The sequence below is a fragment of the Harpia harpyja genome, chromosome 2 (assembly GCF_026419915.1).
Source record: "Harpia harpyja isolate bHarHar1 chromosome 2, bHarHar1 primary haplotype, whole genome shotgun sequence".
Classification (NCBI taxonomy): domain Eukaryota; kingdom Metazoa; phylum Chordata; class Aves; order Accipitriformes; family Accipitridae; genus Harpia; species Harpia harpyja.
Window position 1 is genome coordinate 84,173,382 of NC_068941.1, and position 27,987 is coordinate 84,201,368.

At 46.0% G+C, this 27,987-nt stretch overlaps 1 protein-coding gene across 2 annotated transcripts; it reads left to right on the top strand.

The window, feature by feature from the left end:
- Positions 1 to 7: 7 nt before the first annotated feature.
- SMYD1 (SET and MYND domain containing 1) lies at positions 8 to 27,979 on the top strand. Of its 2 annotated transcripts, XM_052780782.1 has the most exons (10): positions 8 to 423; positions 11,735 to 11,911; positions 12,602 to 12,815; positions 14,518 to 14,648; positions 16,448 to 16,486; positions 19,422 to 19,614; positions 22,919 to 23,011; positions 24,192 to 24,355; positions 25,920 to 26,088; positions 27,576 to 27,979. In XM_052780782.1, exons 1-10 carry the CDS (start codon positions 287 to 289, stop codon positions 27,732 to 27,734), a joined length of 1,476 nt encoding a protein of 491 aa, XP_052636742.1. In that variant the 5' UTR covers positions 8 to 286; the 3' UTR covers positions 27,735 to 27,979. The 2 variants fall into 2 exon arrangements, with proteins under 2 accessions (XP_052636742.1, XP_052636743.1); XM_052780783.1 differs by lacking the exon at positions 16,448 to 16,486.
- Positions 27,980 to 27,987: the final 8 nt, after the last annotated feature.

Sequence of the window (27,987 nt, forward strand, 5' to 3'; positions counted from 1 at the left end):
AAGAAACAATTCCAAACGTAGTTTTCGGAGAGGGGTTTCCTAATGAAGCAGTAGTCCCAGCCCTGTGCCTTCCCTGCGTAGGTCGGTGATATTGCGTGGAGGATCTTCGCCTCCTGCCTCTCCTGCTCCCACCCCCTTGCCCTCCTATGGGAAACGGTGTGGCCGGGGGTGGGGGGAGGCCAGCCCTTTTATAAGCGTGGTCTTGCAGCAAGTCAAAGTTGACAGGAGTGACGGGAGATTTGGCTCGCTCCGAGATACCCACCTCCCAAGCCTTGGGGTCCCTGGGATGACCAAAGGGGGAATGGAGTCAGTCGAAGTGTTCACGTCTGAAGGCAAAGGCAGGGGCTTGAAAGCCCGGCAGGAATTTTTGCCTGGGGATGTCATCTTTGCGGAGCCAGCCTATGCAGCCGTGGTTTTTGATAGGTAAGAGAAAAGCACTTGTAAAACACAGACCAAAAGTAATCTCGATGCAAAATTTCATCTGGCCGGGTGGGTAAAAGTTTGAAAGTGTCTGGACAACATCAGAAAAGGGTGCAAAGGGAAGGCAGAAGCACTTCTGTAAAGACAGCTTACAGTGAATGTCCTTCCCAGGGCTCAGATCAGCTTTTTTACTTTTAATATGGCGCAATCTGTTTCCAGGATGTGATCTTGCAAGGTGCTCGGTGCCATCAGCTTTTACTAAATGCGGTGAAAGTTGCGTGTATTCAGTGCCTCACAAAACTGGACCCACGTTACACTCTGGTGAACTGCCAGGAGTTAGTGTAATTCAAGTACAGCCATATCAGTCTGACTTTGCTGAAGCCTCTGATGTATAATGCGTGATAAAAATGAGTTACATTGTGCTCTGCTTACGTGTACCACCTCCCAGCTCTACACGCAGCTTCATCGCCTGCTGCCTTCAAACTAGAAGCTAGTGGGGTCTGCAAGTGATATTGTTTCTGTTAAAGTGATTTTATATTTATAGCTAGCCAAGTTAACTGGAGACTAGTTTCTGCTTTCACTTTTGCACGAGAGTGGTTTTAAATTTTTGTTCACACTGATGTAGCCAGCAACTGTATTCTGGTGCAAATGCATTTTTCTTTTCTGCTACTTGTTTCAAGGACGAACAACATTCAATCAACCTGCACTGCCGGTGTGGCTGGTAGGCACCCACTTCTGCCCTTCAAATCAATGGAAGATTTACTTAAATACCCTGAAAGCTAAAAGACACAGAGAACCAATTTCTATGTTAATCTTCCATGGGATAAATCTAGAATAAAGCCTCAGACATGAATGGAATTTGTTCAGCCTTATAATATGCTGAGAACAGAATTTGGCCCAAACGTTTTAACCGAGGAGCTAGGTGTCAGCTGAAGGTTTCATTCTGAGCTTAGGAAACTTGTGGGCATTCTTCAAGGACATCATGGTGAGTCCCAAGACTGAATTTTTTGCCCCAAACTGCCAGTGACTTTAGTGAATAGTCTGCACACTAAATAGGGTAGTGAGTGATTCTGCCTAGCTGAGCTTTCCCCAATCGAATCAGCTCCACTAATGAAGTCTGGGGCCCAAGCAGAGCTCATGCTGCTGTTTTAATCCTGGTCATCTTGTAGCTGGAGCTGATTCGTGCTACTGTGTGATCTGGCAATAGCAGGGAATTGGGGATTAAATGGACAGAGCAGAAAGTAAGTTTTTTTTGTGTCTTTCATTCACTTTTTCTTTGCCGTTATACTGTCAGGGGGTGAACATGTTTATGAATCTTTACAATAGCAGCAATGACAATTTTAGTTTTTATTTTGTCATTGCAAGAGCTCACATTAAAAATGTCATTTTTTATTTTAAAATGTTAAATTCTTGAATTCTTAACCCTGAGTACAAATACAGTAGTTAGTGACAAAACCATCTCTCCTTCACGTGTCCTTTTAGCTCTTGTACTTCAGTTTCACTTGTGTCACTAGCTGGAATCTTGCTGTGATACTTTGGAAGTGGCTATGGACAATTATTTCTCCCATATGCCTTATTAAAAATAGTAGTTATCTTTTAAACCGTTGAAAATATTTTGCCTTTTGATTGCTGGTTGAGAATTTTTTTCCTTCTATGTGAAATGTTGCAAGCATTGTGCACAGAGTAGAGCTGTCCATGTGGAAGAGCTACAACTTCACTGCATTTTCAAATGTCACTTCTGTAATGTGAGATAAGGGTAGAAACTATCACCACATCAGCTCTTAGACCGCAGACTCTGTCTTAGGCTTAGGTTTCCAAGAGCAAACCTCGGATGGGGAGAGATGTGCTTCCCTCCCTCCCCAGGCTGGGTTTGTTTAGCTCCCAGAGGGCAGGTCCAGATATTGAGCAGCAAGGTGGCAAGGTAAACACATCCCTTCTCTGTGACTGGAGAGGATGGGGATAGCTTCAGTCATCTCTCTGCTTCTTCTTCGTGCTGCTGTGCAATAGTAATGGACTCTTACCCTCCTGTGGCACATTTCATCCCAAAGCACTTCATATACGTCAGTGGGGAAATACATTCCCAAAATGTCCGAAGCAGGAGGTGCCATCTAAATGCTTGTTGGTTAGTGCTTGGCAGGGGATAACCTCGGCCTGAGATATAATGGAAACATGCATTTTTCATGTGAAAACTGCCCTGATGCTTTTCCTACATGCACAGGACTTTGGTTTTGAAGGTACCTTCTACTGGTGTCCCAGGGTATTCAATTGCATAAAACCCCATTGAATTGATTGCTATCAAAGAAGGGTAGCTTGGATCCTTGTAGGACCTGCAAGAATAAATCCACACAAGGCCACAGTGGCTGGTTTTGCCCTGAAAAAACTGCTGTTGCCTCTGCATGGATGAAGACTCCAATGAAGAAGCATGTGTTTTTCCTTGGCCACAAACACACATGTATAGGTCCTAAAATTGGTGTTGAGTCTACACTATTAAAAAGGGTCTCACCCTGCATTGGGAAACCAAAATCCAGCGTCCCTCATCCTAATTCCATTCAGCATCTTTCTCTCTTGCTGAAAGCAGTGTGTATGTGTACTATGGAGAGGGGATTCAAATATGAGTGATTGGTGGGTTTAATTTTTCGGCTCAGATCCTACCAAATATGTGACCAGATTTTTGACAGATCTCAGCTTTCTTTGTGTATAAAGACCACCGTGGAAGCTCTAGAGTGCAGAGTTGGTCTGTACTTTCCAGCCCTTTGAAGAGCTCAGTCCTTTGGGAAGCCTGTCCCAGTGTGGATGCTGAGCCCCTGAAATCCTGCCCCTGATTTTGCTGTTGAAATCAAGTTCTGTATGTGATGTATATGGATGGCAATCAAACTGCAGTGGCCACACTGCAATCTTCTGTGTGACTGCATGTGATGTGGCAACACAGCAGGCAAAGCGATGTTCTCTTTTTCAGATTAGTAGGAGCAGCTCTTCAGAGATATAATTTTCTTGGTTCGGCTGTGCTACAGGATGGAAAGCACCTTGTGTCTGTGCCCAGGCACAAAGCTGTCAAAGGGATGGGAGGTATTACTGTTCAGAAATGGGGGAGCTCCATAAAAGCTGATCATCATTTGACCTGTTGAAGAACATAATTATGAAATGAAAAATTTGCATTATCTGCTATAGGTGTTTAACTTCAGGTGTGTAAGCGAGAAACCCCTCTGTAGGGCTGTTGCATAGCAGAAACCTACCTTTCATACTCTGAGAAACTATAGGAAGAACAAACCTCTTTGACCCGACTGTACAGGGATCTAGGAAGCCTGAACAACTAATCTTGGCACCTGGTGTTAGGTGCTCACAGCAGAAAGTGTGGATACACTACGCTTTGGGCTTAAATGATGCAAAGGCTCTTCTCTATATATTGATGTGAGGAACTGCTGAAGTAATTTGGACCTGAGGCTGTCACCCAACTGCACTGTATGAATGTCTTTCAGTAGGAGGCTGAGCTTGAGGAGGTGTTGAGAATTTTATTTTGCCAGGGAAAGGAGAAGCGTTTTCTTTGACAAAACTCTATAATAAGCCATCATACTCTGAGCAAGTAAGAACCATCAATTTAACTGGACCACCCTACAGGGTGATGTGGTGGCTTGTCCAGCAATATGCTTTGGGACTCAGCTTGCAAATTAAGATGCCCAAAATTAAGGTCTGTTATAAGTGTCTGCATACAGCTAATAGCAGGATTCAGTTGCCATAGGTGTTTAGTGTCATTTGAGATGCCCCAGGGTGTTTGAGACATCCTCTTAGAGCTGACAGGTACAGAACAGGATTTATGGGACTCAGGCCTCCTCTCAAGCCAGATGAGTGTCCCTGCAGAGACTAAAATAACACTAGGCTCCTATGTCCAGGCAAGTGAATCCAGCCCAAAGTGCCCATTACAGTCAATGGAACAGTATAATGTGCACCGAACACAGACAGCTACCTTTGAGCTGAATGACTTTCCAGCCCCCACTGAGTGTTTTGACGGAATCTCTACATAGACACTGAGGGTACAGATGAGCACATCCAGATGTCTAAATCTGCAGACTGCATCCCACCTTGGAAGTCCCTGAAGGTCTCAGGGACTCTAAAGGTCCCTGAAGTCATTAAGGCTAATGTGGGCTTGTACTCTTCAACTCAATGATGGTCGTCTGAGCAGCAGTTTCTTACCCAGTGCTGGAGACTTTTAGTCGAGAAGTACATAAAACTCAAACTGAAGCTAAAGAAGGTTCCTATAGACATCAGGCAGCTCATAGTTTCTTAGATTTTTAAGGCCAGGGTATGGTTCACAAGGTTAACCCTGCTCATTGCAAGGGGAGTTGGACTAGATGACCTTCAAAGGTCCCTTCCAAGCCAAACCATTCTACAATTCTATGATTCTATAACCTTTTGCTTAATACAGTGGTTATCTGGCATTGACTCCCGCATCAAGCCTGTTACTTCTACCTGAACTAGAGCAGGCTGTTTAGAGAGACGGTGAATAATGATTGAGAGGGGGTGCAGAACTCAGTGTGATCTCTAGTATTCTGCTGTTTGGATAAAGGGCAGACATACTCTCTGATCTGCATTTGAATCAGCCTTGCTGTTATCAGCTGAAATAGCACTCAGAAAATGCCAGTGTCAGGCCTGCTTTGCCCTAAAGTAGATGCAGAAGGTTGGAAATGTATCTTCTCAAGGGATTCTTTGCCTTTGTTGGGGTCATTTTTTGATTTGCAAAGCCCCTGTGCATTCCCCATTGACATTGCCTCTCACTGAAGCTTTCTCTAGTGCTCATGCTTATGTTATGTTGGGGTTTAATCCTTCCTTCCCTCTTCACTTTCTCTTTGAAGATCCCATGTCTCCTTTTCTCACTGCCACCTTCAGGTGGATGGCACTCCCATTGCCTGGGCTCAGTGTACAGTATGTGACCTTCTCCTCTGGCATGTCAGTTGGCTCTCACGCGTGTAAGAGTTTACATTTCCTACAGACATGGGGATGCCTAATATATCTCTGTCAACCTTCAAGAGAAGGTTTGCTCTTTAACCAGAGGTGTTTGAGAGACAGTCAAGGCAAACAGTGTCATGTGGTAGAAAGCCGAGATCACCTGAAGATCTGCTTGATGAGTGATCTGCAAATTGCTAAAAACCTGAGATCATGCAATCTTTGCACTCCTTTTTGATGTATGAAGCAGGCCCAAAACATTTTCCAAGGGAAATGTGGATAGCTCCATTATTGTAGCTGGGATGACCTAGGGATAAAGAAATGCAAGATTTTCCATAACAGTATGACTCAGAAAAGATTATAGAAACAAATTCTTTGAGCTGATCCCAATAAAAACTGAGAGCTAATGTGATCATATTCACATTGCTTAAATTTTCTGGGGTTTGTTTTTTTATTATTATCTCATTTATTCAAAAGCTTAAGTAAAACCTGGGAGAAAACCTAGCTTTTTTAAAGAAAACCACACCCACACCTCTAAAAAGAGGCTGAGAAATTTTGTAATGAAAGACTAAAAATAAAATAGTCTAAAATTAGTCTAAAATAAATCCTCCACTCAAATCAGACAGACCAGAATGTGTCATTGTCGTGGTTTAACCCCAGCCAGCAACTAAACACCACGCAGCCGCTCACTCACTCCCCCCCACTCAGTGGGATGGGGGAGAAAATCGGGAAAAGAAGCAAAACCCGTGGGTTGAGATAAGAACGGTTTAATAGAACAGAAAAGAAGAAACTAATAATGATAATGATAACACTAATAAAATGACAACAGCAATAATGAAAGGATTGGAATGTACAAATGATGCACAGTGCAATTGCTCACCACCCGCCGACCGACACCCAGCCAGTCCCCGAGCGGTGAATCCCTGCCCCCCCCCCACTTCCCCGTTCCTAAACTGGATGGGACGTCCCATGGTATGGAATACACCGTTGGCCAGTTTGGGTCAGCTGCCCTGGCTGTGTCCTGTGCCAACTTCTTGTGCCCCTCCAGCTTTCTCACTGGCTGGGCATGAGAAGCTGAAAAATCCTTGACATTAGTCTAAACACTACTGAGCAACAACTGAAAACATCAGTGTTATCAACATTCTTCACATACTGAACTCAAAACATAGCACTGTACCAGCTACTAGGAAGACAGTTAACTCTATCCCAGCTGAAACCAGGACAGTCATCCCTGACATTTTAAAGATAAAAGTACTAAGCTCCAACCCGCTTTTTAAAGGAGCAAAACTATTACTGTGCTAATAATTCACCATTATAGGTATCCTCAGTAGAAGCTAGGTATTGAATACCTCCCTTTTCCTTTCACTGCTGAAAGAGTAGGTGCATTTCCTTAGGCTTTTGTGTTTAATGAAGTGTTACAGCCTCTGCTTTGAAAGCCAAGTGGACTTTGCCTACATCTTAGGCTATTCTTATGCCATCCTCTGTAGGATGTTGAGGAGAGAGATGCCTAGTTAGCCAATAATAAATATGAAGCAGGTGGACTTAGGTGTAAGGTCGGTCATCTGTGTGTGTCATCTGTCATGTACAGAATAGAATAAACTCACGTTAAATAGTTTGTGAGCTTCTCACCATGTCCATTAGCTATTCAGTGAAATCCTCCTTGAATTCCTTTGCACTACAGCCATCTCACCTTGCTTTTCCAGATCAGTGAATGAGATGCTGTGGGTGCTGGATGGGAAACAGTTGGCAGATGTTTGGGTTATGCATGTCTCAGAGGTGAGGTTAATATATTTCCTATGGCAGTGCTCAGCCCTCTGTCCTGGCAGGTCCAACAGATCTTAATCCATCTGAATCCAATCCAAGCAGTCACAAGAACTACTTGCTGCTTCTGATTTCACTGAGAGACATGCTTGTGGGAGCCATGGTTTAGTTGACAGTGCTCTGTCACCTCTTGCATTTGTTGGTTGGCACATCGAACCATTGCTTTTCTGACTGTAGCTGTGTGTGTCTCATCTATGTAACACCAGAGCTCATGAGCCCCTGAGAGTTCAGCTCGGTTGATGCTTGGATGAGAGGCCAAAGAAGCCTGAGGCTCCCAAGAAAGTAATTTAGTGAGTTGGTCAGTGGCACCTGCCCTCCAAGCCAGTCCTAAATCCCTGACCTGGCAAGGCTTGGACGGGCTGGAGAAATCACTGTGCTAATGAAGATCCTGCTTTTGGGCAGGGTGAAAAAAAGAAGTTCTCACTGTGTGTGGAAGATGGCAGTGAATGAAGGGCCAGAGATCACCCCAGAGGCCATGGTGTACATAGACACAGCAGAAAGCAGTTCTATTGTCCCCATGTTAAAGCAAGGGAAGCTGATCACTGAGTCTGTAAGGGTTAAAACCTTCAGGGCTCCTGGGTAGGTGCCATACATCTCAGAAATGTTCAGTGCTGCCTGGCCATGCAGCATCCTCTACAAGGAGAGGAAGCTCCATCCGGGCCACCTGGAGCCATTTCGGGTTGTGACAAACACTTTCTAGGCCAGAGAAGGCTTTACAGGTCAGTGATTTCCACAGGCTGAGAGACTTGGGTTTAACCTGAGGCTGCTCCCCCTGTCCTTGGGGGACCTTAACCATTGCAGAGGGGTTGACAGGGGAGACTGTGGACCACTGCAAGCCTTTGGTGTCCTTGGTGTTTTCTACCTCCAGGACAGATGCCATCAGAGCCTGTCGTAAGGTCCAGCCCTGGGGCCAAGGGAGAGCCCCGGTTTGCCATCCCCATTTGGGGCATCTGGCTCTGAGTGCCTCTGGGACAGCAGAATTTTGCATGACTTCCTAGGGGCACCTGGGGGATTTAGGTGCTTGGAGGGTCAGGCGGTGTTCAAGCAATGTTTGTTGAAGATTTAGGCAATAGATCTCAAATACCTGTGTCCCCTGATATTTTTTTCTGACCAAGAGTTGAGCCCAAGCCTCTAGAGTCCTGGTAATGCACATTATCAATAAATCCAGTCTTCTTTTAAACAATTTCTGAGCAGGGAGGATCCCATGAGGGTTTTGTGAGAGATGTGGTATTTCTTATACCTGCCAGCCAGATTACCTATGAGTAATTGTGTCTGCAGTTTCAATACTACATGAACTGTTCCTTCACTTCCTTGGGAAGTCTGGTATAACTTTTTTTGTGCATTTCTGCATCTCCTTAGAAACGAGGGCTTTCCAGGACTGACAGTAAGTTCCACCCGTTGGGTTTGCTTTGGAAACTATGGACACCTTATGCAATAAACAGCAAATGCAAAGCCATCATTTCAGGATTTTTCTGTTCTTGGAGAGAGAGCTGGGGGAAGACAAGCCTCTGTTTGAGGACTTGGGTTTTGCTGCACCGTATTCCCCTCCAACCTGTCACTCCTCTTTACAGGGAAGCTTCTTTGACTGCCTTTTTGCTTTCCGACTGCCCTCAAAGCACACAGGCGGCAGGAGGGAGCCCCATTCCCTGTGTGAGATATCTCCCTGTGCTTCCCAGCACAATGTAACCATGCGGGTTTTATCAGCTCTCTGGCTCTCCTTTGCCTTACAAGGAATGTAATCTCTCTTGCACCTCTCTACCCCCCTGACTTGACAGCTGACAGAGCGCAGCCTCACATTTCTCACCAGCTCCCAGCTCTTTCATTTGACTTAATGGAGCTGGCTGCATCCTCCTTCCTGGACATGTGCCCCACACCCCATCCCAGGTGCTTGCCTTGCGTCAGGCTCCCTCCAGCACTGCTCGCTGTCATTTTCCAAACCTCATTTTCGCACGTGGTTTTGTCTGCTGCTTGTCATCCTGCTTTAAATCAATGGCCCTCTGCTTTAAATCAATGGCCCTCTTAATCCTGCAAGAGCCAAAGCGCAGGGTGGATTGTGTCAGCAGCTCACGCAGCAGTGCCAGAGGAATGAAAGTGCGTTTTAAGTCTACTGTGACAGATATAAATATGCATACATATGTTTATATATATATATCTGTATAGTGGAGAGGCAGGACAGTCTTGGGGCTGGGGACTCTGGGGCTGTGGGTCTGATTACTGCCTGTGGCACAGCCTCCTCGTGTGGTCATCAATAAATTTTTTATATCCTTGTGCCTCAGTTTCCCCACTGTGGGCTGTGGGTGATAATATTGTTCCCTTTATAATGAAGCCTCTGTGGTCAGTGACCTTTTTGCAATGAGGAGAATCTCCCTCCTGGGACCAACAGTGTCTAGGTGATGGGAATTTAAGTTCTGTCCTGTCCTGTCAAGCTTGGCTGGAGGCAGAGATAAAGTGGGCAGTTGCCTGGAGAAGCAGACAGCTGGGGTCACCAAATCAGTAAATAGCCTTCTCTAGCAGCAAAGGGAAAGTCCCAAAGTTGTTTGGGCAGGAGACCAAAGTGTCTCCCCCTCTTTCCCAATGAATTAAGTCCTAGGAGCAAGCAGCTGGACATGTGAAAGGGGCACATGGGGGAGGTTTCCCGTTGGTCTGGGTCCCTGGACACTCTCGGAGGGAGGATGTGAGGTTAGACTTCATCAGTATCCTCTGATGAATTCCTCCCCCAGCCTTGGTTATAGTTACACACGTACAATTGAAATCCTCTTTTGAACACTCTAAAGAAGCAACTTGCTCCTTTTGAAAGGTGTTTCCCAGTTATCCTGTGACCATCTAACTCACAGTAACCTGTCAACTAGTTAAATCACAGAGCCAGGAGCAGGAATAGCCAGTGAGGAGCACTTACCACTGCTGGCACCAGAGAAAGACACGTCAGACTTTTGGATTTGGAGGAGAAATCTGCATCACTAGCCCATCTGCAGGAAGGCTTTAAGTGGCCTGAAGAGCATAGCCCTGAAGCTGATGCCGGACTAAACAGGGAGGACTTCATGCCCCGAGAGCAGAGGACATCCTCACATCAGGCACTGTGCTCATTACCTGTAATGTTTAACAACACCTCCATTGGTGACATATTCTGGGCCACTGACCAGCAGTAAATCATTGATGTTTTCAGCTCAGCAACATACCAACCTTGTGAAGATGAAAGATCCCCTAGATTTATTAATAAAATCTGATGGTGATCATAAATGCAAGTATTGCTCCCTAAGCTTGGCATTACAGCCAGCCCACCCCATGTCCTACCCCAGCCAGTGCTCCTGCGAGCTGTTGAGAGTTCATCTTTCCTCTGTCTTCAGCTGTTTCATGTTCCTTGTCCATCCCTGGGCAGCTGAAAATCCATTCGTGCCTCAGCATTCGTGCCTGGGGTCCTGCTGAACAGCTGGGAGCCTGCCCTGGTCCCTCAGACCTTCACTAATCCACAGTAAGCATCTGTCTGGAATCACTGGGACCAGGAGAGCCCCAAACCCACCTGGTCTGGGGCTCTGTGCTGCTGTCTCCTGAGGGTGGACAGCCAGGAGACGTGTACTGAGACCGAAGGAAGGAGGAGAAGACATAAACCACTCTGTGATGAGAAGATCTACCTTGAAGGAGGCAGTTTTCTTGGTTTCCTCATGTGATTTCCAACACAATGCCACAGTTGCCAAGTGCAGTGTGTCCAGTACAGCTACACCTTTGGCCCAGTGGCAAAAAGAAGTGATAAGCAAAGCTGCTTTTTAATCCATGAAAACATATCTTGGTTTCAAGCAGTACAAACACAGGGTTTCCCTATGCAACCACTTTGATCTACCAGTCTTCTTCATCGTGATACACCTCACTAGCAGAATATTTCTGATGTGTTTTTTTATCCCCACAGCGTGCCTGTGCCTAAGGAAAGCTTAGGACAGCAGTTAGGACAGCTCAGAGTCATGCTCCCATTTGGTCCCTCTCGCCCAATGTTTTCCTAAGTCTCTTGGGCATGGTGGTGGCCCATGTGGGGCCCAGGAAAACCTTAGTGCTCAGCAGCGGTTTCACTTCAGCCAAATTCAGAGGCTTTGCAGGCAGGTGAAGCTCTCAGGCTGGCTCTTTGCCTTCACATTCTTCTTTGTGCTTGCCTGAGCTACAGACTCATTAGGCATCTGCTTTCTTCTCAGCAAATGGGTGGCTGGTGCTTCAGCACGGGCCAGACAGAAAATGTAAACAGCCTGAAAATCCCATTAACAGCGGCGGTGCTGAGGAGGAGCAGATGAGCTGCAGACAAGAGGGCTGAGAGCTGGGGAATGCTTTATTGCTGTCCTCCTTTAAACAAAATGTTTGTCTCTTTGGCGTAGCCAAACAGAAAAGGAACAGCACTGGGCAAGCACAGAAAGATTACGCTGGGTGGGATGTTTCTCCATCCTCCCCAAAAATCTCTGGCAGTCCATCCTTAGTGGGTGTGGGGAGCCCAGGGACAAAAAGCTGGCAGAATCCTTGCTGGGTGGAGCTGGCCCTTCCCCAAGGTATGAGCCAACGGGTCCTTCTGTCCTTCCAGCCTGACACACGTCATCTGTCACACCTGCTTCAAACGGCAGGAGAGGCTCCACCGCTGCGGCCAGTGCAAGTTCGCCTACTACTGCGACCGGACCTGCCAGCGAGCAGCTTGGCTGAACCACAAAAATGAGTGCTCCGCCATCAAGAAGCACGGCAAAGCACCCACTGAAAACATCAGGTGAGAGCTGACCCCCAGGGACTGAGCTGGCAGCCTGGGGACAGCGGGAGAGGACAGAGCATCCCTCCGGAGGGTGGTGAGGAAGAGCTGGGTGGCCTGATTTGGAGAGGGTAGAGGTGGGAGATGGTTTGGGAAAGGCCAGGAGTATCCTTGAGCTGAGGGGATGGGAACCTGCAGGAGCATCTGGGGTGTGAGGGGGTTGTGCTTCTGCTTTTTTTTTTGGTGCTGGGCCCCAAAAGGTCTACTGCAGCTGAACATGGTGAGGCAAACACACCCAGGGCGATTAAGGAGGTGTGGGAAAGTGGGGAGTAGGTGGAAAAGTAGAAGAGGAGATGGGCTCTTCCCCAATTTATCTATAGGATACATTGATTTGGCTTCACATCCCAGCTCCATCATGGAAAATGAGAGGAATCCTCAAGGAAATGAGGGCTGTTGTGGAGGGCTGGGAACCTGACGAGGGTCTGTAGCACTTCTCCAGACGAGAACATAGATGCCAGGGTAAAACCCTGCATCTTCCTTTCCTTCAAAAACCCGTGGATGGTGACCAGCCATCAGCCGTCTGATGCTGAGCCTGCCTCGGTCTGTCTGCACACAATTTCCCACCCAAGAAATGAATTTCAAAGGTCCTTCGGTCCCTCTCCTTGCAGTGGGTGGTGGTGGTGCTAACGCTTGGGGCTTTCTCCTGGCCAGACTGGCTGCCCGCATCATGTGGAAGATAGAGAGGGAAGGCAGCGGACTGGGAGAGGGCTGCCTGGTCTCCATCGATGACCTGCAGAACCACGTGGACAGCCTTGGTGAGGAGGAGAAGAAGGAGCTCCGTGCCGACGTGGAGAGCTTCCTCGAGTTTTGGCTGCCCCAGAGCCAGCAATTCGGCATGCAGTACATCTCCCACATATTCGGAGTGGTACGTTGAAGGGGTGGGAGAGCAAATGGGGGGCTGCTTTTAATGCCAGCTTCCCAGAGAAAGTCTCCAACTGGCCTGACTTGAGGATGGCAGAGTTCATCCCTCTCTTGCCCTTAAAAGGCCATAGCATTTGGGATAGCCGAGACCAGCATTTGCTGCAGGTGGTTTGAATACTGCCCATTCCCCATCTGCACCACTTCTGCACTGACACTGGGAAACTGAGGCACGACAAGGGCAAGGTCTGAAACATTTTATCTGTCTAAGCATGCAGGCAAGCGGCTCGTTCAACTGTAGGTGCTGCATTGACATCACAAGTCCTGCTGGGCATCTCTCTGCACCTGGGAGAGCTGAGAGAATCTATTTAAATATATTTTTTAGTAAATATACATAGAATATATGTGAATGTAACAGAACTGTTTTAGTATATGCATTAATGTCTATTACGTTGTGTGCATTAGATTTTTTACATGTATATTATAAATATATATTATATACATTATAAAAATAGGTAAAATATACTAAATATATTTAATAATATCCATTCCTGACTTGTTGACTACAATTTTTTGTTCTCAGTGTAGCAGAGAGGGAAATTCCCAGAAGCCAGTTCAGGCTGAGCTGCTCTGCCTCCAGCCCCGGTACAAGTCAGGGTGTATTCCGGGCTGCACTAACCTCTCAGCTGGCAACACTGCCCAAGGGGCCAGTGTCAGCTGAGATGAGATGCACACTCTGCTCACACCTTTGCCAGTTGCTGGTGTGGTGGAGAAGTTGTCTTTGCCAGCTGTAGCACGGAGAGGGGACACAGCATCCTTTCGTACACATCCCGCAAAGGAAATCCAGTCCACTGGGCTCAGGGAGACCTATGTACTAGTGACTGACATAACTTACCCATGCAGAAGTAAGGAAGTACAGATAAAATACAGAATCAGTTAAAAAAAGGAAATAAGACTATTAACAGAGTAAAATAATTAGCAACTGATGAAATTATTTCCTTTGGTATATACTATCACATTTTCTCTTTGCAAATATTTCCTTGGTTCATGTTTGCAGCTGAAAACTGTTCTGTTCTTATGTGATAAGAATGTGCCATATAGAAAAGTATAATAATTTATTCTTGGTATATATGTCACCCAAAAGTAGTCATTCTGAAAATTGTCTGAGACTCATAACAAACAGTAGTAACTGGTTTTTATAATCTCTGTGGGTCACCCAGTAAATATGGCTATGTTGAATGTAGCTCTCAAGGTAAATTTCTAACTGATACCTGTTTTAATAAGCGTGAACTTTGCTTTCTGCTGATGCTCTGCTTGAATTGCCTCAAATTCATTTTCCTGTGACCTTTTTCTGAATTATTTGCAGGAAGCAAATATAAGAAAACTGATGCACGGTCAAACCAAATTTATCTTAAACATCCCAAATGAATATTAACAGCAGATGTTCTGCAGAGCTCTGCTTTGGGTTGGTCCATCTGCATGAGTCCTGCATTGCTTCTCTTCTGATGTTTTATCCCAGCTAAAGATGTTTCTACAATTACCTTCTGCAATAATCTCGTAGGCACTCCTCCTTTCTCCTTAAAGTTTGGAGGTGTTATGCTAGAGACATACCTCTTCTAAAGCATCAGTGGGAATTGAGAAATCCTGAATGTAGCTGAGTTCAGCTTTTTCTCCTTTAATGCTTCTTCCTGCCTGTGTTTTGGGACTAGATCAGCTGCAACGGCTTTACCCTCAGTGACCAAAGAGGACTGCAGGCTGTTGGTGTGGGAATCTTCCCCAATCTCTGCCAGGCCAACCATGATTGCTGGCCCAACTGTACCGTCATCTTCAACAATGGCAAGTGAGTGGATTTCTTTCCTTGGGCACAGTGGGGATGCATCCTAATGGGCAACTCAGCAGACTCTGCTAACCACACAGTGTCAGACCCCTGCCCCAGAAAATCTATTCATTCTTGTTTCCTTCTCTAGCTCAGAAAAAAAAATCAGGATTTTCTTTCTAAAGAGGAACTGTTTTCTCTCTCATTATTGTTATTTTAAAAATTATTGTCTGATGCACTAGACAAATACACAAGGTTTGACCCCAAATCCAGTGAACCAGCAAAGAATTCTCCCCTGGTTTCTGTGAGTTTTGAAACCAGACTCAACATAGGTAGATAAAGTACTAAGTAGCTGCCTAGATCACCCCTTATATTGAGGCTTTATTTATAAATAGTTAAGAAACAATTATGGTTAATAAATTATTAAAGATTATACCGAGTCCACAGTCCAAGAGTTTCTCATAACCGAAGCTTGCAATCAGCTGTGTATCACTGTCATCTGCTGATGTGTTTATAACCATTCCTAACACAACCTTCATCTTTGTGAGAGTGTACCATCTCTATTAATCACTGATTAACTCTTTAGCAATGGGATCTTAATGCCAATTGTGATTGTTATTTGCAAACCAAGTCATGTGCAAGTGAAGGTTGCCCTAAGCCGCTGGGCATTCCCCATTCCCACTCAAGTCCTGTAAGAAAACTGCTGCAGGACATGTGAGATGGAAGGAGATAAAGTGGGAAATGCAAGGATGTTTCAACAGAGCAGGGAGCGGAGGCTGCTGCTCTCAGTGCTCGGGGCAGACGGCGGGAGGGATGTTCTGCCCTTCCCAGCCTCCAGGCCGTAACAGGTATAAACTGCTGCTGATTCAGCAAGTTGCATCGTGCGTGAGACATTAACTGTGGGAAACTGCTTGCCAAGAACTGCACAGCCACAGTTTTTCATCCAAATTTTCTGCTAAGATTTTACAAATTCCTGTGTTCACCAGACTTTAGTACTATAAGTTAACCCTCCATCCTCCCCTTCTTTAACACATTGTTTGTGCACTCCAGTTACCCCTGCTGGTTTTACCTGATAAAACTGTACCAGCGTTTATCAAGCAGCTGGTAAATGAGCAAAGAGAAAACAAAACTGCATTAGGATGATTACCTTGGTGGGAAATAGGGTCTGATCCAAAGTCAGATTGGAGTCTGTGCTCTGATATCCACTTGCCCTGGATCAGATCCATAGTGGGATAATGGAGAACCTCTCCAATCAGCCTGGGAAGTGGAGGAGGTAACTAGCAGTGATAGCAGGCCTGAAGTCTGAGTTTCTGGGCAGTAAGTAGAGGAATGGCATTTTGTTTGCCTAGCAGCTTGTCAAAGCTCCCACATGTATCCTGTTACTGACTTTAAACTTGACCATCTGGTTATTGGCCAGGTAAATTATGAAGGTTTCTTGTCTTTCTGTGGAAACCTGATGATAAGCCCCTGTTGTGGGAACTGAGCACTCTATCAGTGCTCAAGGCACAATACTGGACTTGAGGACACACTAAACTCGTCACACAGAGCACAGTCCTTGTTGCTAATATCCCAGTCTGATTTCTGTTTCAAGCTGTGTTTTAGAGAGCACGACTACTGATGTCAGTGGAGACATTCCTGTGCAGGGGAACTAGCCCCCTTGTGCCTGCCAAACATCAGAAGCAGGTTTTGCACACCCCCTGGCCAAGACCACTCCTAAAATCACAGTGCCAGGACAGTTCTCCACCAAATCCGCCGTGTACCCGTTTTTTTTTTTTGTTGTACTTGTACCTGTGTAAACTGCAGATGTTTGTTTTGTCTTTCAGTCATGAGGCTGTAAGATCAATGTTCCACACACAGATGAGGTGGGTCGGTCTTGAAAGCATCATCCTCCCCCCTTGCCCTGTACCCCTAATGCCCCATGTTTAATGGAAAAGCTGCAAACAGCCCGAGGGGCTCCCTCTGTTTGCAGAAAATTTCACTTTCCCCATTTTCTGAACTTCTAGTCTTCCCCCTGTGTAAAGCCCCACTAAACCCAAACCTCACTTACTTAACTCTGCATTTTGTAGTAAATTAAAATGATAGTGGTAATACCGTGACTGTCTCCCCCACTGCAAATTCCCTCTCTGCCTTCCCACCCTCTCCCTTGGCTTCCTCCCTGTCAGTATTTCCCCTCTCCACTTCTCATTTCTCCTCCCCTGACTACAGCAAGAGCATGAAAGTCAGAACAAGGTCTCGCTAATCTTGTACAGCCCAAAATAAAACCTGGCATATTAGGAGATGAGAAATGATTGCATTACTGACATACTAAACAGTCCACGTTTCTTCTGCAACAAACGGTGCCCGTTGAATGCGTTGCCTACAGTAGCAGTGCCATGAGATGTAGGTTTCATCCTTTTTTATCATAATACCTGATTAATGTTTTACCCTTTAATGATGCCACTGTTACCTGATCCAAACTAAAGAAATCACAAAAATATTTGAAAAAAAAACTTCTCTGCTTAGCTCACTGCACTTGGTATATTATAGTCAGTCCTGTTAAAGGGACACTGTTGTCTTTAAACTTTAATTTCAAGCAAATGTGCAATTTCCTCAAATAAGACGTGAAATACTTTTGAAGTGCTCTTCTTCACCATTGACACTTACTCGGTGCATTATAGATAGGACCATAAAAAGGGGCAAATGAGTTTCACTTCTGATTAGAGTTGCTATTTTGGGGCAATTTGAGTTTTGAGCTATGGGGCACTCGCTGTGCCTGTGCGTGTGTCTTTCAAGGTCCTTGGTGCTTGGGGCAGACACTGGGGAAAGAGCACAGGACAAGCTCGGTGCGGTGCTCTTGGCTGACAGTGTCTCTTTAACTATAGCATTTAAAATATGCCATGTGTTTCCAGGCTTATCCCAAACACTATCAATCCCCCCCCCCCCCCCAAGGGATGGCTGCTTAAAATATACCTACGGTGCTTAGGCTATCAGGGGCATCATAAAAGTCAGAGGCTTGATTTTGCTTCTCTGGTTGCATGACTCACTTTAATGAGGATCCTGTTAAGTGTGAACAAGAATGTTTATATGTGTAAACCTTTCTGATGGGAATTGCTCTTTTTTATGCACTTTCTCCTGGAGTAGCAGGTTGCACCTTTCTTTGGCTGGCATTTACCTGTGGTTGCGACATAACTAATAGCTGCCCTTCGTGACGACGGCATGTTTAGTGATAAATTTTGTATGAAATATGCTATTGATATGCTCTAACACCCAGAGAAGGTCAAGACCAGCTTCAGAGAGTAGTTTTCACAGCAGCTGTAGCACAGCTGAAAGGCTCAGAGCTACCCCCTTGGTGCTGAGAGCTTGGAACAGGAATTGCAAGAGAATTACAATCCCCTTGCAGAAATATGATCACACAGAAAAAGTCATGTCCTCCCCAAAGAACTTACTTTGAAGGCACCTGGTGACACCTTTGAGTCCTATGCCACCTATGCCTTTGGTGAAACCTTCATTGGGTCCCATCTAAAGCACTTCATGTTCAGGTGGGAGCCAGCAGGTCCCCCCCCAGGTCCACCTCATAGCAGGCGTGTACATCAAACACGCTGTTGAACTCAGCAGGAGGATGATCAAGGCACGCTGCCCACGGTGAGGGAGTCCCAGGACTGATGTACCACACTGTAGTGCAACGGTAGGGTGGGAGCTCAGACCATGGGACTCGCTTCATTTTGATAACCTGTAAGTATGCCTACCTGCAAAAATATGTCTAACCAACTAACTGGTCTGAGCAGAGAGCCCAAGGTCACTGGTCTCAAGTGCAGTGAATTACTTCTAACCATGGGTAGAGTCACTACTAGATGGGGGAGTAGATGGATACAGAAGCACCACTTCGCAACTGGTATTTGATGGAGCTTTTTCCCATTCTGGCCAAATTCTTCAGCCTGTCCAGTTCAGTTCAGTTGTGCCCGTCCGGCCCCTGCAACTGAGAGATGGCCCAGAGTAACCAGGAGATTTAGCACGTAGAGTGAAACAGCAAGGGAATACTTTTGAGTGTCCACACTGTTTAAGACCTTTTGCGGGGAACGACATGAGAGAAAGGCAGGTGCAAAGGTCTGGCTTTCCAAAAGCCTGTCATCAAGGGCTTGCTGTGGATGGCAATTGAGTTGTCATTTGTATTAGCAATAGGCATCAGATCACATTGGCTATTAAAAAATAGACTATTTCCAGAGAACTGTTTTTAAGTCTTTATGTAGAGATGCATGAACAGGGTGAGGGCATCTCTTACCCAGCACCCAGAGGGAATTTGCCTTAACTTTTCAGAGTGAAAATGATACTGAAAGCAGCACAGCTCAATCTGGGAGTCTAGCCAGGGATGTGTGGGTAACATGCAAAGCAGTACTTAAAAAAAGACCCAAAGTCCAAACTCAGCATTTTGCAAGGCTTGTTGGGTATTTCTGGTCTCAGGGTTTTCTTCTGGCAAGATCTCCTGCAACATAATAAAATTTTATGTCTAGGTTCAGCCCCCATCCAGATAAAGTAATGGAGCCATAATCTGTTTATAGCTCGGACCTTTACATATCCCTGCCAGGGACATGCAGAGGGGCAGGAGAAACTGGTATGACTGTGGTTTTACTCTGTATTCAGTTAACCAGACTTCTGCCCATCTCTGCATTGCCTCCCTGAAGAGCTAAAGCAGTACCTTAGGGCAAGGGCTCACCTCTGCAAGGCAGGCGCAGGTCACAGGATTTGTCCCTGATGGCTCTATGGCTGCGCCTTTGCTTCTGCTGCATCTCTAAGTCAATATCTCATCTCCTTTGCACCCAGGATCGAGCTGCGGGCACTGAGCAAGATTTCTCCAGGGGACGAGCTGACTGTTTCCTACGTGGATTTCCTCAACGTGAGTGAGGAGCGGCGGAAACAGCTGAAGAAGCAGTATTACTTTGACTGCACCTGTGAGCACTGCAAAAAACACATCAAGGATGACCTGATGCTGGCAGTGAAGGAGGGGGAAAGCAAGGTATGCTTTGTGCTGCTGTGTCCAAACCCAGGGACGGCTGCGTCTCCTCCACCAAGGCATCTGTGTGTCTCTGTGGCTGTGGTTCCTCAGCCCGGGGACACTCTCGATAGGAACAGAGTCAGGTTTTGGCAGAAGACTGGCTAGTGCCAATGGGAAAAATGAGAACAGAACTGAACCTTGATTGAGCACAACACCAATTCAAGCCCACCATGAAAGGCCAGTTTAATCCCTATTATGCAACATAAGTGCAGTTTTTAATTTAAAAAAGCCCACAAAATTTGCCTTTGAGTCTAACCTAAAAGTCCATCAACAGGCAGAATGCTAAAATATTGGAAAATTAGGTCTAAAGCTGAGAAAATGATGGCGTTTAGATTGTGGGGTTTTTTTGAGGAACTGAAAGGGAATCAAAGTTTTGAACAGCAGAAAGGAAAATGTGTTGCAGGTGATTCATGGTGACAGGACTAACCAGCTCTGCTGAAGCTGTATGGTTTGTAAAACGTGTACCATCACACTAGCTCCAGGAATGTGCGAAGCCTGAACATTGCTTGACATTTGTGCATAGTTGCTGTGGGCAGACTGACTGCAAAGAATTCACATGTTGACTGTTCATTTTTAAGTAATCTGCATTTTCCTTGGAGGTCTCACAAGTCATTGAGTGGGTGGGTGTAAGGCTGTGTCTTGCTGTTGGCAGTGGGATGTGTTGCTTGGCCAGCAGCTCCAGTTTATGAATATTCTGGTAGCTCTAAAAGTTTCTTTTTTGTTCCTCTGCCCAAGGATATAATTGGTCATATTTTTTGTCCTCTGTGGCAGTGTTAGCTTGGGAGGTTTCTACTCCTGCAAGGTTTACAAGGTGTGTAAGGGAAGGCAAAGCAAGGCAGGGCAATTTAATGTATTATCAAGTCATTGATCTGCACTATTGAGCAGTCATGTAATGAATCAGACAGTACAGCTCAGGGGCTGATGTGGGGCAGGACCAAACAGCAAAGGTGGGATGAGGAACCGTGACCTCAGACCAGCACTGCCACCAGGAGAGGTCCAGTGAGATGCACCTTCCTGGGAAGGAGCACAAACCCCTCAGCATCCAGCTGACTAGTTACCAGAAAGCCAAGCTCAGTCCTATGACTCTTTTTTCATATAGGTGGCAGTCAGGAAAGGCTGGATATTGCAGAGTATAAGTCTCTCCTTGAGAAAGGTTTGGAGAAATGGGATCGAACTGGTATCAGGGAGCTCTCATGGGAAATAGGACATGGGACTAGAGGAGACCCTTTGCTTGCTGGGTCAAGTTCTCCTCTAGTGCAAAAGACCCTGCTATATAATCCCTTTACTAAATTATCAAGCTTCATCTTAAAGCTAATCATGACTACTGAAACTCCTCACTTCTAATGTAAAGCTGTCCCAGAGCTCAGTCCTCTGATGCAGAAGCATTGTCATCTGACTTTCTGTAGAAATATTTTCGAACACCTCCTCCAGAGGACAGCATAAAAAAATTTCAGCTCTCATTCAACACCTGCTATCAAGCCTTGACTGAGCAGTGAGATGCACCATCCGCTTTTCATGAGCATTAGAGGTGCTCTGCAGCATGCAGTGGGAAGACATGCACTTTTGGGTAAATGTCCTCCACAATCTGAAGTGCTTGTATAGAAAAACGCCTGTAACTATGCAAGGTGCATGATTTCAGCTATTAAAAATACGCTCCCACAGACAATGAGTATCCAGACTGACCTCACCCGCAGAACACGTCTGCTTGCCACCGGCTGTATGACATTTTCTGAATTCAGGCTCACTTGCCTCAGAGCAGCAACGCTCACAGCTGTGTGGAAAAAGCACTATGAATATATGCAAGATTGACAGCTTACATCCTCAACAGCCGCTCCGACCTCCAGTCCTTCACCCCTTCCAAATAGTAGCAAAGTTCCCATTGTTTATAATGACAACAGACTTAGGCGTCTAGTAAATGCAAGAGAGGATTTTTATTAGACAAAGCCACTGTGCAAGTGCTGTTTAAAGTACCTATTCCGGGAGTCTTTACTCAGACAGCATAGCGATGTGATTTGCACTGACGTTAACATTGCCTTTGAATGTGCTCTGTGCCCTAGAACACCCTGTGTGCTGCTCAAACAGCTGCCAAAATCTGATTAGCTATGGTAGCTTTAGTCTAATAATCAGCTATATATATATATGGTTTTCCTTCCTTACTAAACTTTCAAGAGCTTTCCCCAACTAGCTGAATTTCACAGATTCCTCAAAAATCTGATTGACTAGATGTGGGAAAAAGACAATGGGACAGTCCTATGTCCTGACTCCAAATCTTTGCGTCCTTTGTTGCAATGTTGGGTCTCTGCTTTTGATCTGCACCCAGAGATCCTTCCTGGCTGCTGGGCACATGCCTCTGCTCTGGCTCTACCGCATGTCTCCAGACCAGGCTCTTCCTGAAAGCTTCTGGAGTCATATGATTGTGGGCTGATTTCAGATTTCCCATTTATGAAAAGGAGGGTCATGAGAGCTAGAATAGTTTGAAAATGCAAATTTGAAAGGCTCAGAAAAGTGGAAGATGAATGATGGTGCTGGATATCATAAAGTTATATTCAGCACTAAATTAAGGAAGAGGAGGCAGCTAATTATGAGCTGGTTAGCGTTTTGCCGGGCATGCCTAGATGTGCATCATGTTTTCAAATACACGGTGAAATCCAAACTTCTTTGAGGTGTGTGGGAAAACACATTTCACTCTCTGGATGCAGCTGAAATCTGAGATCAACCATCTTATGGTGTTTGGATCTAATGACAGCATTTCTCAGAGTGGGTAAAATTTAGTGATCTTTCTTATCCTTATTCCACCCATCTCTCATTCAAGAGCCTTATTTGTCTCAAGCAACTGCACTAAGGGCATCTGATACACACTAAATGGTGACTTTCAGAGCCTCTTTGGTGTCTCATGAGACCTCCTAGTTTCAGGGTCAATTCTGTCCCTTTTCTAGAGAAGAGAAACGGGGGGAAGAGTTGAGGAACCCAGTTATGCATGCCAGAGGTACATGGCAGCTACCCTGATGAGCAACACTTGCTGAAGTCAGCAAGAGCTTCACCTCTCAACTTGGCACTGGGACCATTTCAGCCCAGTCTCGGGCAGGTCTGAGAGGCACGCTGAGATATACAGCCAGCAGTAGAAAGGTAGTGGGTAATGTGGGAAGCATCCTGCTGAGCTGATTTGGGTTCCCAGACTGCAGAACAAGCATCCCTTCAACTAGGGTATTTTGGCATGTGTCAGGCAGTGTGTTTTCCTCACTGGTTTTCCTAATGTTGTCCCCAGCCCTCTGCAGAGACAGTGAAGGAGGTCATCCAGTTCTCCAAGGACACGCTGGAGAAGATCAACAAGGCCCGCATGGAGGGACTTTACCATGAAGTGAGTCCCACTACTTTTGCTCTCTTGCTGTGTACACCCTGCCAGGGAAAGCAGGTCTTTTCCCTCTCTACGTCAGTGATTTAAGGATGAAACAAACCCCCATTGCTGTAACCTGAATACCGCCATCTGCTTCCCGCCTTTTTGGCAGCTCAAATTGCAAAAGCTGACACTGGTTTCTGCCCTCTGTAAAGCACGACTGTGTCTGAGACTGATCTCTTTCATAGTGATGATACAAGGAGATTCAGGTGACTTCTAGCACCTCCAGTTGACACAGGTGTTGAACCAAGGGCCTCCTGGGCGAAAAACTTGAGTCACAGGGCAAGCGTAATGAGTCAACTCTGCCAGGTAGCCTCATAAAAAGGGGGACAGTGGTTTTGAGAGATGAATGGGACAGTCAAGAGACTTGACACACAGAGCTGTGGGCTGTTTGCCTCTTGATCTCCTCTTCACCTCCTGGCTCCTGCATGTTCCTCATTTGTTAGGTGCTGAGGATGGGTGTGTGGTGTGGGAGACCCACATCCTACCTGGACCACAGGCCACAAGGGCAAAGGGTGAGACAGCTCAAGTCACTTCTTCCTTTTCCCCTCTTTTGCTGACCCAGGAAATATTTAATTGTTCTGTTCAGAGCATAACAGCTTCAGGAAAACACTCCAGGTTGAGCAAGAGCCTCTGGTTTTGAACTTAGTTTGGGAAAAGGCTGAAGCCCCCCAGAGCAGAAATCTGGACATAGGGTCACGGCTAGGTGCAGATGTGACACAGCTGAGCAGACAGGCATGGGATAGTGCAGCCCCATGTCTCCAGCCCCATGGGGTCATTGAGAGCATTCATTGTATCAAGTGCTTGTAGGAGGTTGGGTGGATGGTGTTGGGGTATAAAAGTCCTGCAGGCACTTGCTATCTGACAAAACCCAACCTCTTGGGATCTTTCTTCTCCTGAGCAGCAGACATCACTTTTTCCTCACCAGTAACCCTGGGAGAGAAAGCTTTGAGCACCAATCATTTTGCTAGGCTGATATTTCTCGAAGAATCAAAACATATCCTATCTTACCCAAACTTCACAGAGGCTGACTTGGCCTCTGGGTCTGGTATGGACCACGCAACCCACAGGGCTTTGGTGTGGCAGCTTTGGGGCCAAAGGTGCTCTGACTTGCCTTTCCTCTCCCTGCTTCCTCCGGGCGCAGGTCGTGAAGCTGTGCCGTGAGTGCCTGAAGAAACAGGAGCCTGTGCTGGGAGACACGAACATCCACCTCCTAAGGATCCTCAGCATTGCCTCTGAGGTGCTCTCCTACCTCCAGATGTTTGAGGAAGCAGCTGACTATGCCAACAGGATGGTGGACGGCTACCTGTATGTCTGTGCCCTATTTTTGGCAGCTCTCTGTGGTTGTGCAATGTTAGGCAGTGTGTTATAGGAATAATTTTTTTAGTCTGCTCTTATCAAGGCAGCGGTGCTGGCATTCAGACTGGGACCTGATTATATCACCAGACAGAGAGGGACTCCTTCTTAAATGCACAAGAGCTCCCAAACACCTTGATTTACTAAACTGTAACTGGCAAATGGTCTGGGTACATCTTTCATTAGCCTTTTTGTTTTGTCTCAGAAGCACCCCAGGGCTGCCCTGGTAGCAAGACACAGAGCCTGGGTACAGGACAGAGAGGCTGTCACTGCAGGAGATGGTCTATTCTCCTGCACCCTGCAGGAAGGAGAAGTTGCAGAGAAAAGAGAAACAGTGTCAAATGGCTGTCACTCAAGATATCCCTTCATTCTTGAATAATACATGGATTTTTATCTTGGCTAATTAGCATACACAAGTCCTGTGGTAAAAGCTCAGTGAGAATTAAGAGATTCAGGCTTAGTTCACATAGATCCGGGGAAAACCTCACAGTAAAATGATGTACTTTATTATTACTGAGGTTTTACTACAGGACTGATGAGTATTAAATAGAAAAAAAAAAAAATTAAAAAGTAATGAAGACCATAGAGAAGAGAGAAAAGCCCATTTCATCATCTCATTCACCCTCCTGCTGGGAGCATCTCATACCCATTACTTCCTTTTTGGTCAGTTCTGCCCCAAAAAGCCTGTGATATTTTGTTTGTTTTCAGAGGGGTGACAGACTCACCTCCCTGTCTTGCAGGCCTGACAAGCCACTTCACATCCCAGCCCTGGCACTGAGCTAACTGAATGACACAGAGGAAATTGTTTCCCCCCGACCCCCCTCAGTTTTTCAGTCCAGAGTGAGGACTGCAGTAATTTCCTTCCTTTCTTTAAGATCTGCCAATTCAATATGCCAAATAAGCCCTTGAAGGCAGGGCTTCAGATAAGTCCAAGCAGCTTCTAACTCTGCCTCAGCTTCTAAAGTTGGCTGTAGAGGCCAGGTTTCATTTTTCCCACCTCGGGTACTGGCCATAGGGGAGTGATCTGATAGTCCCCAGAGGCAGGGATGCATCTCCAGGGGGTGAGATGAACAATTTTGGAGTTTCTGGAAACACCTGTTTCTCTCCTCACTTTGAATGAGAAGCTGGTGGTTGTTGCATTCTCAATTTAGGCACTGCATTAAGTGTCTGAAGTTAAGTTGGTGCCGTCTGGGCTGTAGGGTCAGATCTGGGTTTTGTTTGTGCCAAAATAATATGGAATGACAGAGCTTGGCATTCTCTAACCCAGGTGTCCAACTTTCCCCGTTCGCAAGTTGTTCATCCCCTTTCACAACAACTCACATCCTTGTACAACTCGTGTCCTCATGTAACTCATGCCTGCCCCTTTCTAAGCAGGGCTGCACATTTCAGTGGCACCAAAGGCAATAGGCTCTTCACTTGAGTAAACAGTCTGCTCTTTGGCAAACATATCACATCACTGACAAACATTTGGGAACCCAGATCTGTCCTGAACTAAAATTACTCAATGTTTTTCCAGGAAAATATACCATCCCAACAACGCGCAGCTGGGGATGGCCGTGATGCGGGCAGGAGTGACTCACTGGCATGCTGGTCTCATTGAAGCTGGGCATGGCTTGATCTGTAAAGCCTATGCCATTCTCCTGATAACCCACGGACCCTCCCACCCAATTACCAAAGACCTGGAGGTAGGTGTCATCTCCTGTGTTGTCTCTGTTTTCTTTCTGGGCAAAATAACATTCAAGCTGCAGAAACAACCCATCCATAAGAGCTGAGATATGTATCAAATACTGACTGCTTCTTACTAGTGCTGTGGTTTCCTCAAGATTATGTTACAGTCTGCTGGGAAGTCCATGTCCCTTCTTATGGGAATTTTTCATCCCTGAAAAATAGCTTTTATCCTGCACCGGGACATACATTAAAAATGGCTGCTTAGCCCCTGAATCTTCTTTGAAACTGCTGTGCCCAAGGACAGAGCCTCCCATTCTTCACCCTGATTTCACTACTCTTGGATGGATGGCATTACAATTTGACTATATCAAATTACATATGGTGGATGTTCCCAGTTTACCAACTGATATTCTTTGTCGGTGTCCATTCTTCTTTATTTAACACTCCCCAGTCCTTCTAAGCTGCAATGTATTTTTTCCTCAAATGACTGATAGGTGTATTTCCTAGCTTAGGCTCAGGAGCTGCAGATCCTGGGGAATTACCTCTGCTCAGCTATGATGAAATATTTACAACTGCAGCTGGGGGTCTATAATTTCTTTAGCCTTTAACTCACCTGATGTGACCTGTTGGCTTTACAGCATTCTCCTTTATTAGCCAAAAAACTTACACAATACCAAATGAAATACTTTATTGATGTCTTAGTCCCTGTTATAGCAGAGCTATAACCTTTAGTAGTGCAATTTTATATCATCAGAAAAATGAGTATCTAGTACCTAAAGCCAACCTGTCTGTTGACTGTTTCCCTATATATAGCAGAGGGCGAGACCCCAGCACCTCCATTTCTGTATTTCCCTTCCCACTTATTTTAGGAGGAAAATAGTGGATATATGGCACGTGGTTATCTCTGTGCTCCTAAAGCAAGGGTTGAATAAACTCACAGACAGGTGTAAAAAGATTTCCTGAAATCCCTTCTAAGCCTCTGCTATAATGCAGCACTATGAATGACTCTGCTCCTGGTGAACCCTGGGATGCAGGGGGTGCAACTGTGATGTGGTTGAAGAGGGGTTGAGCATCCCTCTCGTCCTCCTCTCCCTCCTCCCACAGGAGGTGACCCCCACCCCTGTGATGGTTCACACCAAGAGTCAAACCCGGGGTGTGGATGGGAAGCGCACTCGCTCTCTGGCTCTGCACAGCATCGCCTCGAGGTCCTGCATCAGGTTTGGGAGCGTGAGGCTTCCCAGCAGCCTGTAGAAGAGCTGGGTGCAGGAAGGGCTGATGCCTTCTTCACCTTCACAGTACACAGGCAACCAGGTTTGAGAAAGTAACTGGATATCTCTGTCCAGTCAGCTTTGGCCCTGCTGGTGGGACACCTAGAGTAAGGTGCATCAGTCATTACATGGCCTTGGACATCCCTGAAGGACGGTCCCCATTTTCAGGCAGCGCGTTATTCACTTGCTTCGAGATCCGCTGCATCACAGGTTTTGTAACCTGTTGTGTTCCTCAGGTCATGCGTGTCCAGACGGAGATGGAGCTGCGCATGTTCCAGCAGAATGAGTACATGTATTACAAGATGAGGGAAGCTGCCCTCAAAAACCAAAAGATTCAAGTCATGCCTGAACCCAGCAATGAGGCCTCACCAAGCCTCTTCCACAAGAAGGAATAAACCCTGAGCTTGACACGATGCCTGTCATTCATGCCTGTGTGATAACATCACCTGTGGCACCTCCAAACATTGGGAATGTGATATAGGAATGTGATATATCCATCAGGATTATTTCCAGTGGCACCAGTCTGACAGCATGGAAGTCCTGGGGGAGAGTCCTGAAGAATGTTCTGATGGCTCAAAGCAGAAGAGACCTTGGCAGAAACAACATCCTTTTTCTACCACTAGCATTAAAAATCAAGCAACCCCCCCC